At 41.4% G+C, this 14,530-nt stretch overlaps 1 protein-coding gene across 3 annotated transcripts in view; it reads left to right on the top strand.

Annotated features, from left to right (window-relative positions):
• The window catches only part of PDCD1LG2 (programmed cell death 1 ligand 2), a 68,400-nt gene that overhangs the window by 36,981 nt on the left and 16,889 nt on the right, over window positions 1-14,530 (top strand). For 2 of the 3 annotated variants that reach the window (XM_033121961.1, XM_033121960.1), the window contains exons 4-5: window positions 4,215-4,484; window positions 11,876-12,010. In XM_033121961.1, the coding sequence (XP_032977852.1) occupies window positions 4,215-4,484; window positions 11,876-12,010 (405 nt within the window). The remainder of the gene's footprint in view (window positions 1-4,214; window positions 4,485-11,875; window positions 12,011-14,530) is intronic. The other variant, XM_033121963.1, reaches the window with a different exon arrangement.

The raw sequence follows: 14,530 nt of genomic DNA, 5'->3' as shown, positions 1-14,530 counted from the left end.
CAAAAGTCAGTCTTCCTGCAGTTCAAGGCAGAGAAGACATTGAGGGATAGATCCAAGGACAAACAGATCCAGGACCCACACAGCACATACCTTATGCATAAAGTGGTAAAATGTGGGTTGAATAATAGTATAGTTAACTGGATCTATAACAGACTGAACAACTAGTAGTTGTTGACTCAGGGCCAACAAAGCGAGACTGATAGCCAACCTTGCTGGGCAGTAGATCATTCATTTAACAAAATTGTGATCTTAGGATCTTATGCTGCCTTAAAACCCTGTGTTGGGCCTAACGTGTACTCAGTGCATAGGAGGTTATTAGTCACACTACACTTCAGTTAATATCTGGAATATAGGTCATGTCACATTGGCAAAAAAAAAAAAAAAAAAAAAAGTGAATTCAAAAACTGGTATCTGGGCCTGGGTCTGACAACTATGTCCTAGGAAGGAAGTAGGCATGTTTTATCTAGAGGTGAAAGACTATATGGAGTATTGCCACTTATCTTCAGATACCTGAAGAGTTACATTGTCATGGAAGAGCTAATAATAATTACTAACAATAATTGAGTATTTACAATGTTCTAGGCACCTAACTTATTTAAGCATCCTAACACCACTGTTAAGGATGAGTATTATTTTACCTATTTTATAAATGAGCAATCTGAAGGCTTGAGAGATCATATAAACAGCCCTTGGCTCAAGTCTCATCAAACCTTTCAGACTTTGAAGTCCATGTTTTTAACTACTGTGCTTACCATATTTGTTTTACTAAATCAGACAAGTACCAATCGTTGAAGCTACCAGAAGGCAAAGTTTCACTTGCATAAGGAGGATTTTCCCAATGAGAGTTTAACTTTCTTTTTTTCTAATCATGGCAACGACTACTTCTGGAAGTAGGAGCTTCGATTCATAGATGTATTTATCCAAAAATTAGTTATCTCGCAGGTTACTAATATCAGAAGAGAAGCATTATTAAAGATAAAAAGGGACCTTTCATAAGGATAAAAAAGTCAATTTGACAGGAAGACATAATAATCCTAAATGTGTGTATATCTAACACACAGTTTCAAAATATATAAAACAAAAATTGACAGACCTAAAAGGAGAAATAAACGAATTCACAATCGTATTTGGAGATTTCAACTCATCTCTATTATAGCTGATTGTACAAACAAAAAAGAAAATAGAAGAGTTGAACAACACAGTTAGCCATCCGGACCTAATTGACATATACAAAATTTACACCCAACAACTGCAGAATGCATGTTACTTTCAAGTGCATGTGAAACATTCATCAAGGTAGTTATCTAGCAAAGTTGCTACAGAAGATATTTCTCATTGAAAAGGAGGTTGGGCTAGTTGAATTTTAAGATCACTTCCACCTGAAATTCTAAAATTTGCTCATCTTTTCTGAAGAATATTACGCTCAATCCAGCTTCCCTACTGGGTGTTACTGAAAATAATTCCTTTACAGCCACTTCCCAAATACAAAACAGGCTGTGGAAACAGGCTGTGTAACTATAGATGTCGGTCCCTTCCCCAAACCTTGCTGATTCTTTTAGGTGAACATCTCTCCCATTTTCCCTCATTTATACATCTTCAGCCCAGCTCCTGATTCCTGGCCCTCCTACCTCTGAAATCACCAATCAACTTGGCCACCAAGATTAGCTTCTTGTCCCAAGCTACCCTGTGGGAGCAGGCCAGACCCTCACCCACAACACACTAGTCCTTTGAATCCATTTATTCTCCTCCATCTCTCCCAGAGACCCCAGAGTTTCAGAAATAATCTCTGATATAATAGGATGAAATGATTATGAAAGGATACCGCACCAAAGGATAAGAAGTATAGGTAAATGACATAGAATGAAAGATAAAGTGAGTACTCAGAATGCATGACTGAGATAGTGCTTGATTGCTAGAGATAGACCAAAATTTGGCGCCAAGGAGACTGGTGAATGTTAACTACCGTGTTTCCCCAAAAATAAAACCTAGCTGGACAATCAGCTCTAATGCATCTTTTGGAGCAAAAATTAATATAAGACCCAATCTTATATTATAGTAAAAGAAGTAAAATATAGTAAAATATTACAGTAAAATAAGACCGAGTCTTATATTAATTTTTGCTCAAAAAGATGCTTTAGAGCTGATTGCCTGGCTAGGTCTTATTTTCGGGGAAACACGGTAGTTCAACCCCTTCAGTAGGCTGGTTCAGAACCTGAGTCTCCTCATGCACTAGTTCTGGGTACCAGGTTCCCCTGGAAAACATATCCCTCTTCCATGTTGCTCTGTCCCCAGACTTCTGCAGTTACATAGAAAATTATCCTCTTTCGATGATTCCAATGCAGAAATCAGAATACTGTAGCTGTGACAGGCATGAGTTCAAGTCCCCCCATCTATCCCAGATTGCAGCTGTTTTCTTATTTACAAAATAGGAATATGAATTTTACCTATCTCATAGGGTCCTTGTGTGGTTTAAATGAGACAATGTATGTCAAGGGGATGGAATCAGGTTTGATAGCCACTCACCCTCGCTCCTCTCCAAGTTCTGGACTAAGAGCTGTACACACAATAATCAACACCAAATGGGAAATGAACTCCAGTTTTTAAATTAATAACTGGATGAACACGTGATTTTCTCCTTTCCCCTCTCTCCATTTTGCGGCTTCTCTGGTAATTTACACTGGAGAACCTGACTTAGAAGAGGGGCCCCCTGTTTCCTGTTCCCTCGTCTTAACCTAAGCATGCAGGTTTGCAGATCAGACCCTAAAGTCACTCATCCGTCCAGACTCCTGGATAAGAAAATCCGCCCCACCCAGTCACAGGCAGAAGCTGGAATACTATGAGCTGGGAAGACGGCAGAGCTTATTGAGGCCTGCAGTAAAGCAGAGAATGCTTTACTGCACCAAGAACTTCAACAGAGGGTCACAGGTTTTTCACAGCATTTGAAGGTGCAGTCACCATGCTCTCCAGTGAATGGAGACCCAGTGAGTGTCTTTGGCTATAACTAATCAAATTAGCAACTCATAACATAGGGACACACAGGGGAGGTGCTTAAGGGGCAAAAACTGTGGCAAGGGGCATGAGTCCTTCGTCCACAGTATGTAAAAAGCCCAGGACATAGAAGCTCAATACCCAGAGAACACTTAGTAAATTATAAAGTATTTGACATTTTCCACGTGGCTGTTATCATTATCTTAATATGAAATCACTTTTCACAAAGTTTGTGCCCATTGATACGCCTCCCAACAATTTAAGAAAAAAAAAAAGAGCAGTTTCACCACACCTGCGCCATATTTCTCTTTACTTCAATGATTGTATTGAAATTCTATTTCTTAAGGAAATATTTTCTACTTAATGAAAACTAGTGTTCATTCCCTCTTCCCTTCACCAAAATTCAACAAGTTACTTTCCACACTCCCTGGTATCTGCATGTATTGTTAATACTTCTTTATTTTTAGCTATCATCTCAGATAACTGAACAATTTGTCCTTATGTCCTCTCAGTATCACTCGTGTATATTTTAGATCTGTTTTCCAGAAGGCAGGAAGTCATATCTGATTAATTCACTCAGCATACACTGCACAGAATGGGGTGTGTGTGTGTGTGTGTGTGTGTGTGTGTGCTAGAAATATACCCAATTTTTGACTATTTATAGACAGAAGCTAGGTCTTCATTTTTTTGTCCTCCTAATATTAGAGAACTGATGAAAAGGGGAAGTGCAAAAAAAACTTTCTCCTGAAGATGTTAGAAAAACTCTAAATAAAGTGAGATATGGGGGTTAGCTAGTAGTTTTATTTATCTATTCTCTTGCTTCTCTCTAGTCCTTAATTGTGAGATAATTTATAGTAATATAGGAAGCCACAGAGTGTGGTGGTATAAAGCACTATTGAGATTTGGAAGCAAACTTCCAGTGTGCAAATATTGGTTATTGGCTAATAGCCCTTTGACTCTGGGCAAAATCTCAACCTCTCTAGCTTTAATTACCTCCAACAAAAATTATGAATTTCAACAATGCCATTTTTGTGGTATGGTAAGGGTTAAACAATTCATTGTGTGTAAAATAGCATGATGATCTGAGACAAAGGAAATGTTTTAAAAATTAATGCCATTATTACTTAATACTGATAATGATCATTTATTAATTTCACATGGCATTGAGTTCAGAGCTCTACAGGAATCAGGAAAGACTTACTTATTTTTCTTCTTTTATTGTCTAGCTTCCTACAAGAAAATAAACACTAGCATCCTTCAGTTCCCAGAGACAGACGAGGTAGAGCTCACCTGCCAGGCTGAAGGTTATCCCCTGGCAGAAGTGTCCTGGCCAAACATCAATATTTCTGCCAACACAAGCCACATAAAGACCTCTGAGGGCCTGTACCAGGTCACTAGTGTTCTGCGCCTCAAGCCACACCCTGGCAGCAACTTCAGCTGTGAGTTCTGGAATGCTGATGTGAAGGAACTTACTTCAGCCATCATTGACCCTCAAGGTAAGAGCGGCCCGCCCTTCCTAGCTCTATCGTTTAGGGTTCAGGCAAGAAATAGATGGCACGCTCAGAACAAGTCATTTAAGGAGCATATAATAAAGTGACTATTTATGAAGTTCTGATCAGGATTTAGAGAACCTACTAAGGATAGTGAAGGACCCTGGGGCTTCAACAGTGGGGGAGCAATTACCTCTATTGGAGAGGTTACTGCAACCTGGAGAAGGGAGCTGTAGGGAAAGCACACTTGACGGGAACTGTGGCCTCCAAGAGAGGGGTGCTACCACTTGCAGCAACACCAAAGGGCAGATGCTGAGTGAATGAATACTCCAACTTCATTCTCCTCCCACCCTCCAATCTCCTGCTGGGTCCTCCCATTGGCTGAACCCAGGTAGAAGTCAGAGAACAACAGAGTCACTGGTATGTTCCATAAACATCAACCTCTCAGACCTCAGAACAGAGTGTTGAAATGCAGAGAATGGATCTGAAGAGGAAACAAAAAATATCCAGCCCAAATCTAATTAATCATTATGCCTCAGGCACGTGCTTTGAGTCACCAGGATGAATATCACTTTGCTGGCTTTGCCGACAGCCAAATGGTGTGGGGGTTTTACAGGAAAACTGGCCTCAAAAAAATCTTCCAGAGCTTTCTCTGGCTATGCTGAATCTCATATTTAGAACTTCATACATCAGCAAAATTTCAAACAATTTTGGAAGTCTGACAATTTTTTATTTGCCAAGTAAGAACAATTTACTTGCTAAATAAGAACAACTAACATCTAGAGACAGGTCATTTTAGTTCATAAGAGACAGGTCATTTTATCACCCTGTGCATAAGTTGCCTATTGCTCCTGTAACAAATTACCACAAACTTCGTGGGCTTAGGACAACACAAATTTATTAACCTACACTTCTAGAGGTCAGACATCCGAAAAAGGCTCCACTAAGCTCTAATCAAAGTGTCGACAAGATAGCAGAAACCCTAAGGGAGAATTCATTTTCTTGGTTTTTCCAGCTCCTAGAGGCTACCTGCATTCCTTGACTCATGGACCCTTCCTCCACTTTGAAAGTCAACAATTGCAATACTCAGGCCTCTGCTTCTATCATCACATCTCTTTCTTTTAATTCTCCTGCCTCCCTTTTCCACCTTTTAGGAACCCTTGTGACTACACTAGATGCCTTCCCTGCCACCTCAACTTGATAATTCAGAATGATTTTCCCATTTCAAGGTCCTTAATATAATCACATCTGCAAAACTCTTTTGCAATGTAGGGTAACACATTCACAGATTTCAGGGATTAGATCATGGACATCTTTGAGGGGAGCCATTATTCTGCTACCATGCAAATACAGGATATATCTCAGAATAAAGGACAGTCCCTAGTACTGATTAGACTTTATAGAAAATTCACTATGTTGTCATTATGTTCACTTTTTGTCATTTGTCTTAGACAAAGCGGAGCCTATGATAAGGACTTGTTGGCATGCAGGTGTTTGGTGACCCCCAGGGAGCAGAAGTGAGAGATTTAGGAGATTAATACAGGAAAGAAGGAAAAGCAAACATAGGGACACATTATAAAAGTTGTTGATGTGGACAACAGAAGCTCAAATATGCAAGGGCCGCATAAGAAGTATACAGATGGCCTTCTAAGATGTTTACTCAAAGGACTTCGGGTGACAAGACTAATCCATCTGCTTTCATCCCCAGTGGTTGACAGTTGTCAGCTCTCTTCCACTATGAGCTGCGAATGCATGTGGGCTAAGTGAGTTCCCCGCCTCAGCCATCTGGAGCATCAGAGTTATCTCAGGTCAGAAAGCAAACTTCCCCTTGATGTGAATCATTGACTATGAAGTGAGTCGAAGCCCAATCACAATTCTACCCAATCTATGGCTGAAATCAAAGGAGAAGCTGAGAAGAAGGGAGGCAAGACTACAAATATCTGTCTCTTGCACTGCTCAAGTCCCCTCATGCCCTACATTAAGTCCACTCACTCTGAGCCTTTGGGCAGGGAAGCAGCTATTATCTCTGCAAAAGATTTCATATACAAGACTTTATGGAACAAACTATAGTTCCTGTGGCTGCCATTGATCCCAAGCCATAATTGATATTTGTCATCTCTCTGATCCACTAAACATTCTACATTTCCCCCACTCAGCACTTCAGATGCAATAGTTTGTTTGTCTGGGGGACTCAGACTTTCAATCCTGATAGGTCTGAGCCCCAGCTGCCTTGCCCTTAGCTGACTGAGGTTGCTGCAATTGCCTTTTCCTTGTGATTACTGGGCATGGAAGTAACAAGAGTCAGAGAATCAGTGGATTCCCTGAGCTCTAGACAGTTTTCCTTGCTTCCATTATGTAACAGCATTCAAGTTCTTCATGGTAATTATGACTGATTACTCCATCAATATAATAATTCTTTTCTTTGCCTTCTGGTCCATCAGTGGGTAGAGCTCAAGCTGACGAGGCAGTAGCTATAACTTTAGATACAGTAGAACATAATCCTTTGGTAGAAGCATTTACCGCTAGGAAACTGGACCTTTAATCCAGTAAACCCCAAATTTGTGGAGATGAGAAGCAAAAATTCTACAAGTTGGTCACTGGAAGTAATGCTGAGAGGGATCAACCTTCAGCACTGGGGGAGCCCTGGCACAGAAGCATCACATGCTTGAGGAGAGATGGTCAGAGAGCAGTGAGTCAGAACCTGCGCGGAACCATCCATCATTCAGCTGTATTCAGCGATGCCTGAAATCAGGGATATCAGGGATGGGACAGACAGGATATGTGTTGGGGCATCAGAACAATCTGTTCCATCTCAAAGTAAAGTAAATCTTATCATGGACTGGTACCACTCAACAGACCAGATGGAGAACTTTGATGTGACTCAATGCCCATTCATTTCCTAGTGATTTCTTCTGAAAAAAAATAAACCAAAACAGAAAAAACAAAACCCCCTTGATATAGTTCCTATAGGCAGCCAGCTGCGTTGTCATTTCTGAGCCCCCAATTTCCCACTTCCCCACCCGTCTACACTTCCCTACCCAATTCCAGCACTAACGTTATCCCAGCTTCTTTCTAACTAAATTATTATGGTGAAATGAGGAAGTAAAGAGAGGAGTCATGCTAAGGATCTTGATAGAAGACATTAGAAACATACCATTTTTAGGGTCAACTTTGGATGAAAATAGTGAATTAAGCAAGTTGGTTTTTCAATAATCTCTCTTTTTATCACAGTTAAGACCACCAGACTTGTCAGTTGATGAATATTGAGCTATAATTAATTCATACTAGAGCTTTAGAGCCTTAAATACTAACAACCCCTGGGGAATTTATTTTTCCTGAAAATGTTTACTCAGTTGTCCTATGTTACGTGAAATTTCCTGCTTGGTTAAGTGTAGGCCAGTACTTTGGATGAAATGGCGGTTTTCTAGAAGGACACTTAATACAAAGATCACCACAGAGAAATGGAGGCCTGGGTAAGATGAAATTGGAAATAACTAGAATCTTCCCTTTGCACCGCTGACTATGTCAGTTATTTATTTATTTTTTTCATAGTAGTAGAGAAGTAGAAGGACAGACTGATCATTTCTCTGGAAGTCTTCCATCTATGAGGAGTTAAGACTGAAAGAAGGTGGGCCCCCCCCACACTCTCTCTCTGGGAACCAGCATAGATGAATAAATAGTCAACAGTTGTGGGAGGAGCCTGTGGGGTCACATCAGAGCTTGGGATTTCCTAAGCTATCAGGAGTGAGTGCAACTAGCAGGGAGATGGAAACGTCTTTGTGCAATTAGAGATTCTCATCCTAGTTTGACCCATCTTTCCCAGCTTTATATTCATCCTACTATCCCCTGAGACATGGATCCTTCACTCTGGTCAGCTCTCCTTCCTCACCAACTACTCTCTGAACTTGCTTACACCTCTCCCACCTCCATGGCCTCTTTGCTCAGGCACTTGCTTCCACATAAAATATCATTGTTCATTTCTTTACCAGTTCCAAGCCCATCCTCTCTCTAGGGCAGCTCAGGTAACTCCAAGACACAAGGGGTCTTCCCTCATCTAGCCTCCTAAGACCGATTAATTGTACCATTTCTTTGTTTGCCTGTGACTATACTTGTCTTTTCTCTTTCATTGCTATTTTATTTTCCATGTATTTCAATCATTCACATGGGTCTTCTTTATACCACAACTAAAGCAAAAGCAGAGTATTCTGCTTGTAATAAGGGCTTGATAAATGTCAGGTTCAGGGGTTAAAGATTCAGTCTTAGATGATCCCATCATCCCAGTGCCAGACTGTGTGGAAAGCCAAATCAGAGCAGTCAAATGATCCCCTGGTTTGTGTACAAATACCAGCAACAAAAGAACCAAAGTCAAACACCCTCCCACACGTTCCTAGCTTTTGTTTCTCAAAGGCATTTTAACTTGTCTTATGACTGTCCCCTTTGTACTCATTCTCATAAGTTGAGCTGCTCACTGTTGACTTCTTTGACCCACCACAAGCTTCTCCAGAAGTCAATGAATCAAACAAATACAGCAGTGAAATTCAGAACGTACTCCCCTGACTCTAGAATAGATGACTGAACATCCTAACTTTCAATCTGAAATTAAGGAGCAATGAGATGATTTTCCTTTTCAAACAGATTTTCTTCTGTTGAGTCACTTGCTGCATTTTCATTAGGAAATATAATGAAACTGGAGCACAGTAAATTACTATAACAAGATCCTTATGTGGGTGGCATAGAAGACCTCCCAGGAGACTGGGAAGTGACTCTCTGGCAGTGGTGAACCACATGGGCTCTGAAGTCAGACAGACTTGAATTTCAAATCCTCTCTGCTACCTCCCAGCTTTGAGAACTTGAACATTTGACGGAGCCACCCTACAAGTGTCTCTCATTTGTAGAATGAGAGTAAATAAGGGTAGATACCCTGTAGAGTTATTGTGAAAATTAAATGGAATATGCTTGTAAAGTCCTTAGCATTCAGAAAGTATGGAAACAGGTAAAAGATATGGCACCTTTAACAAGAGGTGTGGCTTCCTTGTGAGTGGCTAGGACTGTGGGTAAGGACAAAACAGCTTTTTAATTGCATCATTATATCATTATTAAGTAGCATCCAAATGTTATAAAACAATTTAGAAGAAAATGTATTAGGATATAGGCTAAGAGACCTCAAAATATAGTGATTCAAACAAGACAAAAGCCTATTTCTTTCTCATGTGATATTTAGAGACAGAAGTTGGTTCGGAGCAGGTAGGTAGCTAGCTATATTCCATGAAGTCATCCAGTAATCCAGGTTCTTTCCATCTGTTGTTCTGCCATTCTCCAGGCTGCTATTGCTATTGAATTGTCAAAGCTGGGTCACTTCCACATCCATGTTTCAGTCTTCAGAAAGGAAAAAGAGACATATTCAATGTTTTATGTCCAAGACTCAGAAGACCCATTCTCTTGGCCTGAAGATAGTTGACATGGCTGGCCACACCTAACTGCAGAAGAGGCTTAGGTAGTCTCTGAGAAGCCATGTGTGCTAGCTACTATTAATTAGGGAAGAAAGGGAGAATGGATTTAAGGAATAAGCAGCAGTCTGCCACAAGGTAACCAATGACAAGGAAGATCAGGTTAGGTGGACAAGTAGGTGGTCAATTCAGCCCAACAAATCCTTATACCTTCCATACAGCTGGGGCTTGGCTTTATAGAGGATTCGGAGGTGACTTAAAGACTTTGCACTCCAACAGCTTACAATCTAAGTAGACTGGTGTCCTGTTGGATGTTCAGTGTTAGAAAGTCTTTGGGGATGATTAGAGCTTTTGTCTGTGGAAGGGGCTATGAGGGAACCTGGACAGGATAAGGGTTTGCACAAAGGCACTGAGGTAGGAACCTTTCCTGTTGTGGGAACAGTGAGGGTCCCAGGACTCCTTGACTCATGGTGCTACATGCAGCAAGTGCTTAAATAGCACTTCCTGTAAGTGATCAATATGGGTTATTCATGTGTGGTGAGAGACGTTAACTACACTTACTGTAGTGATCACTTCACAGTATATACAAATATTGAGTCATTATGTCGTGCTCTTGAAATGAATATAATGTTTGTCAATTATACCTCAATTAAAAAAAATTTTTTTTAAGTATGGGTTATCCAATGGGTAGATGAGCCCGTCAATCCTTTTCTTTCTTAATGTTCACCACGCTCTTTTTGGATAGAGACAAATATCTGTGGGGCCTGAGCTTTGAATCAGACAGATCTGGGTGTGCAATCCTGGTTTGGCCACTTACTTAGCAATCATGACCTTAGATAGATTATTTAGCATCTTTGAGCCTTACTTCCTCAACTCTAAGATGAGGGACTCAGATTAAATTACATCTCCTCCCTCCACAGCTAAAACTGTCTATGGTTCTCAGATAGCACTGTGATAGGGGAAGGGGAGGGCAGTTGGCAGGGCTGGGGCCTTTCCTCCTGAACAGTTTTGCCAGGTTTTTCTCAGACCAGCGTGTTATATTTATTTTGTATGCGTTACTCCATAAGGCAAAATATAGGCTTTTAGAAAGGGTCCAGCTTACCGTGGGTCCCCTTCCATCTCCCTATAGTGAACGCCCTCCAGCCCTGTCCTTTGTCAATCTGGGGCCCTCATTCTGACCTATAGATACCCAGAGCTCTCCTTTACAAGGCTTTGTCCAGGCTCCAAAATTACTCTTATTATCCACATCTCTACTAAACTCATCTTTTCCTCAGTGCCAGGATCTTGATTAGCTATGACAAGGAAAAGGGCTAGTTATAGTAATTCACAATGACTGGATTTTGTGTATTAACACTGCCTACAATATTTTATTTTTTCAAAAGGATCCTGTGACTCCTTGAAATTGAATAATTAATGGTGTGGATTCTAAGCATCATGAGTGCTTGACAGAGGAGGGAGACACATTTTTGGGCTGAGGGACTGTCCTACTAGAAAGAGAAAGGGTGATGATAGATATAGATAGATAAATAGACAGACAGACAGACAGACAGACAGATAGATAGATAGATATTGATAGATAGAGGGAAAGAAGGAAAGGAAAGGACGGAAGAAAAAGAAAGGAAATGATAGATATGTCAGAATGATGCGAAGCATGGAATCTGGAACCATACCGCCTGGATTATATCTCTGCTCACTTACTGTATAACTTGGGGAAAGTTTCCTAGGCTCTCTGTGCCTCACTTTTCTTACCAGTAAAATGGAGGTCATAGTAGACCCTGCCTTATAGGGTGGTTGTGAGGAGTAAATGAGCTAATGCGCATAAAGCATACATAGAATAACACCTAATATGAACTAAATGCTCAATGCAAGCTGGCTACATTAGTTATAACCCAGCTTGGTTTACCTCTAAGCTGCCATATAATTGCACTCTGGTGCTTTTCTTTTACCCAGGTGAGATGGAACCCAAGATCTCTCCAACTTCGCTGCTTCATATTCTCATCCCTTTATTCATCATGGCTTTAGTGTTCACAGCTACAATGATAGTCCTAAGAAAACAACTCTGCCAAAAGCTTTATTCTAAAAAAGGTGAGTTTTATTCATGGTAACCAAATGAACAAAATGTCTGCAGCATGAGGCTCTGCTTTGCCCCACTGGGCTATAGCTTCCCAGTTTCACAGTAAATCTGCTCAGGTCTTATGAATTACTTTGGGCTTGTCCTGATGATTTTTTCCCTAGAAGAAAATGGCTGTAGTCTTCAGTGAGATAAAATCCTTACACTGAACATTTTAAAAAGAATGCTTTGTGCCTGTGGCTGAAATAGCTAGTCTGGTTCTTTGAACAGAGACGTATCACAGGCCCTGAGATTGGTGTTATTATGTCAATGCACACAGCTGTAGGTGTTGGCAATGCAGAGTTCTCTGGTGGGAAAATGCCAGGATTCTTTCCAATGGTTCCTTCAGTTTTCAGTTCTCATTTCCCTATTCTGGGTATCCTCTGGGCTAAGCCCCCCACATCCCACCTCTAGGAATCCAAATCCCTTGGTTGGGTAAGAAAAGGAGAAAAGTGTGTGAGGCCATTTGGGGGTAGGGAAAGCACCCATTGGTGGTGCCCTGCAGTCTTTCAGTAGCTCCCCCATTCCTACTGTGCCAGCTGGGACGGAGAATACCTGCTGCAGCCTTTGAGCCCTGGCCAGAATATCCGCCCGTCTATGTGGTACTTTCCTAAATTGTCCCATTGTCAGCACCCAGCAAGCTCCTCCCAAGATCTGCACACGACCTTGTGTATAGAAAAAGAAATGACATCTGGAAACAACTCAGTAGGAATTTGGGGCAGTCACTATTTGAGGATCAGGGGATTTTTTTAGGTGGTTGTTATCCTACATTTACAATCTAACTTCTATATTCTCAACTGCCATGGATTAGTGTCATACTCTATTTTCGTCCATTGCCCTACGTATGCATTAGCTTGGGTAATAACCACAAAACCCCCGACTGTGGAATCCAAGGAACTATTGTCAAAAGAAAGGGGAAGAGGGGAGGAAGGAAGAAGGGGAAAAGGGAGAGAGAGAGAGAGACAGAGAGAGAGAGAGAGAGAAAGAGAGAGAAGAAAAGAAATGATTAGCAATGTGGAGGGGAAAGACACTTCTCCGTAAAGCAGGAATTACAACGTCTTGTCTGGCAGAACTTTGACTAAACAGAATCACTTCTGCAAATCTGTGACCACAGACAGCCTGAGCGATGCAGCTCATTAAAATCTTCTGCCATTCTTCCTTTATCTCCCACATACGAACCTCTTACCCCAGGTTGCAGGCCTGGGGGCTGAGAACCCACTAGTCACCTCAGAAACGAGCATCAGAACCTTCTGTTTCGACTCCCTTTGGGAAAATGAAACGGAATTATACTCAAAGGCGGAGCAGAAAAAATCCTCCCGTCATCCCTCATCCCAATCTCAAGAGGGAGTGAGGATATTACCTGAGTGCAAGTAGCTCCTGGGTGCAAGGCTCAGGCACCAACTGCAGTGGGAGGGATTTGATACTAATAAGCCTTAAGTGAATAAATTTGCAAATGATTCCTTTTTTCTTTTAAATGACCCAGAGTGAAATCATGGCTGCCTATATAATAATCCCCCTCTCTAACTCAGGTGCATTGGGATCTGCTTTCCTACATGGCAAATACATGGATACACATGAGGAAATGTGTCTGCCCTGAGCACAAACTCATGTGTCATGGAAAAAGGTTGAGAACTGCTGCTACTGGAGACAGAGCTTTAAACCAGGGTCAGAAGGTTAGGTCGGGACCTGGTGCTGCCATTTGTTGGTGCTATGATCTTGCACAAATCACCTAACTTCTTTGAGATGGTTTTTCTATCTATAAAGTGGGAAGCGACATGGGAATTACATTTTACAGCTGATTGACTCAACCTCATGGCCACTACCGTGGTTCAACCTGAACTAGAGCAGAACCCTCCTAACTTGTTTCCCTGCATCCACTCCTGCCACCTCCAGTATGGTCTATTTTCACTGTTAGCTAGAACAGCCTTTTAAATCCACAAACCTACCACGTCTCTTCTGTTCAGATCTCTTCCATGACTTCCCACTGCTCACTAGATGAAGTCCCAATGAGCTCTGGGTGGTGCGACTCATGTCTCCAGCTCATGTGGCATCATCAACACCTTTGTTATCTAATCTCTCACCATACAGGATTTTCCAGTCTTCGCAGACTTCCCACTCTTTCAATTCTGAGTTTCTCATACAGTATTTGCTCTTCTTAAAATACTTTCTTCTCGTCCACCTGAGTTGTAGTCATCCTTTAAATCTCAGCTAAGCTGTCACTTCATCAAGCCTCCCCTGAATCTACCCCCTCACCACACCCATTACATTAAATCACCTTGTCAGGTGTTTCCATAGCACCTACTTCTCCTTTCAATATACTCAGCACACAATTGCATATCTAGGACCTCTTTATTAATAGCTTGGGCTACAAATGCAATTGCGTCTCTTTTTATGTTCCAGTTAAGTCCTCAAGCACCCACCTGCCCATCTTAGCAAGAAGTCCCATGTCTCTCTCTTACAGCATGTACTTCCCCACCTCCACAAACTGTCAGGAA

The sequence above is a fragment of the Rhinolophus ferrumequinum genome, chromosome 12, assembly GCF_004115265.2.
Source record: "Rhinolophus ferrumequinum isolate MPI-CBG mRhiFer1 chromosome 12, mRhiFer1_v1.p, whole genome shotgun sequence".
Classification (NCBI taxonomy): Eukaryota; Metazoa; Chordata; class Mammalia; order Chiroptera; family Rhinolophidae; genus Rhinolophus; species Rhinolophus ferrumequinum.
The sequence above is the reverse complement of the archived record's forward strand: the minus strand, read 5'-3'. Positions and strand labels throughout refer to the sequence as shown.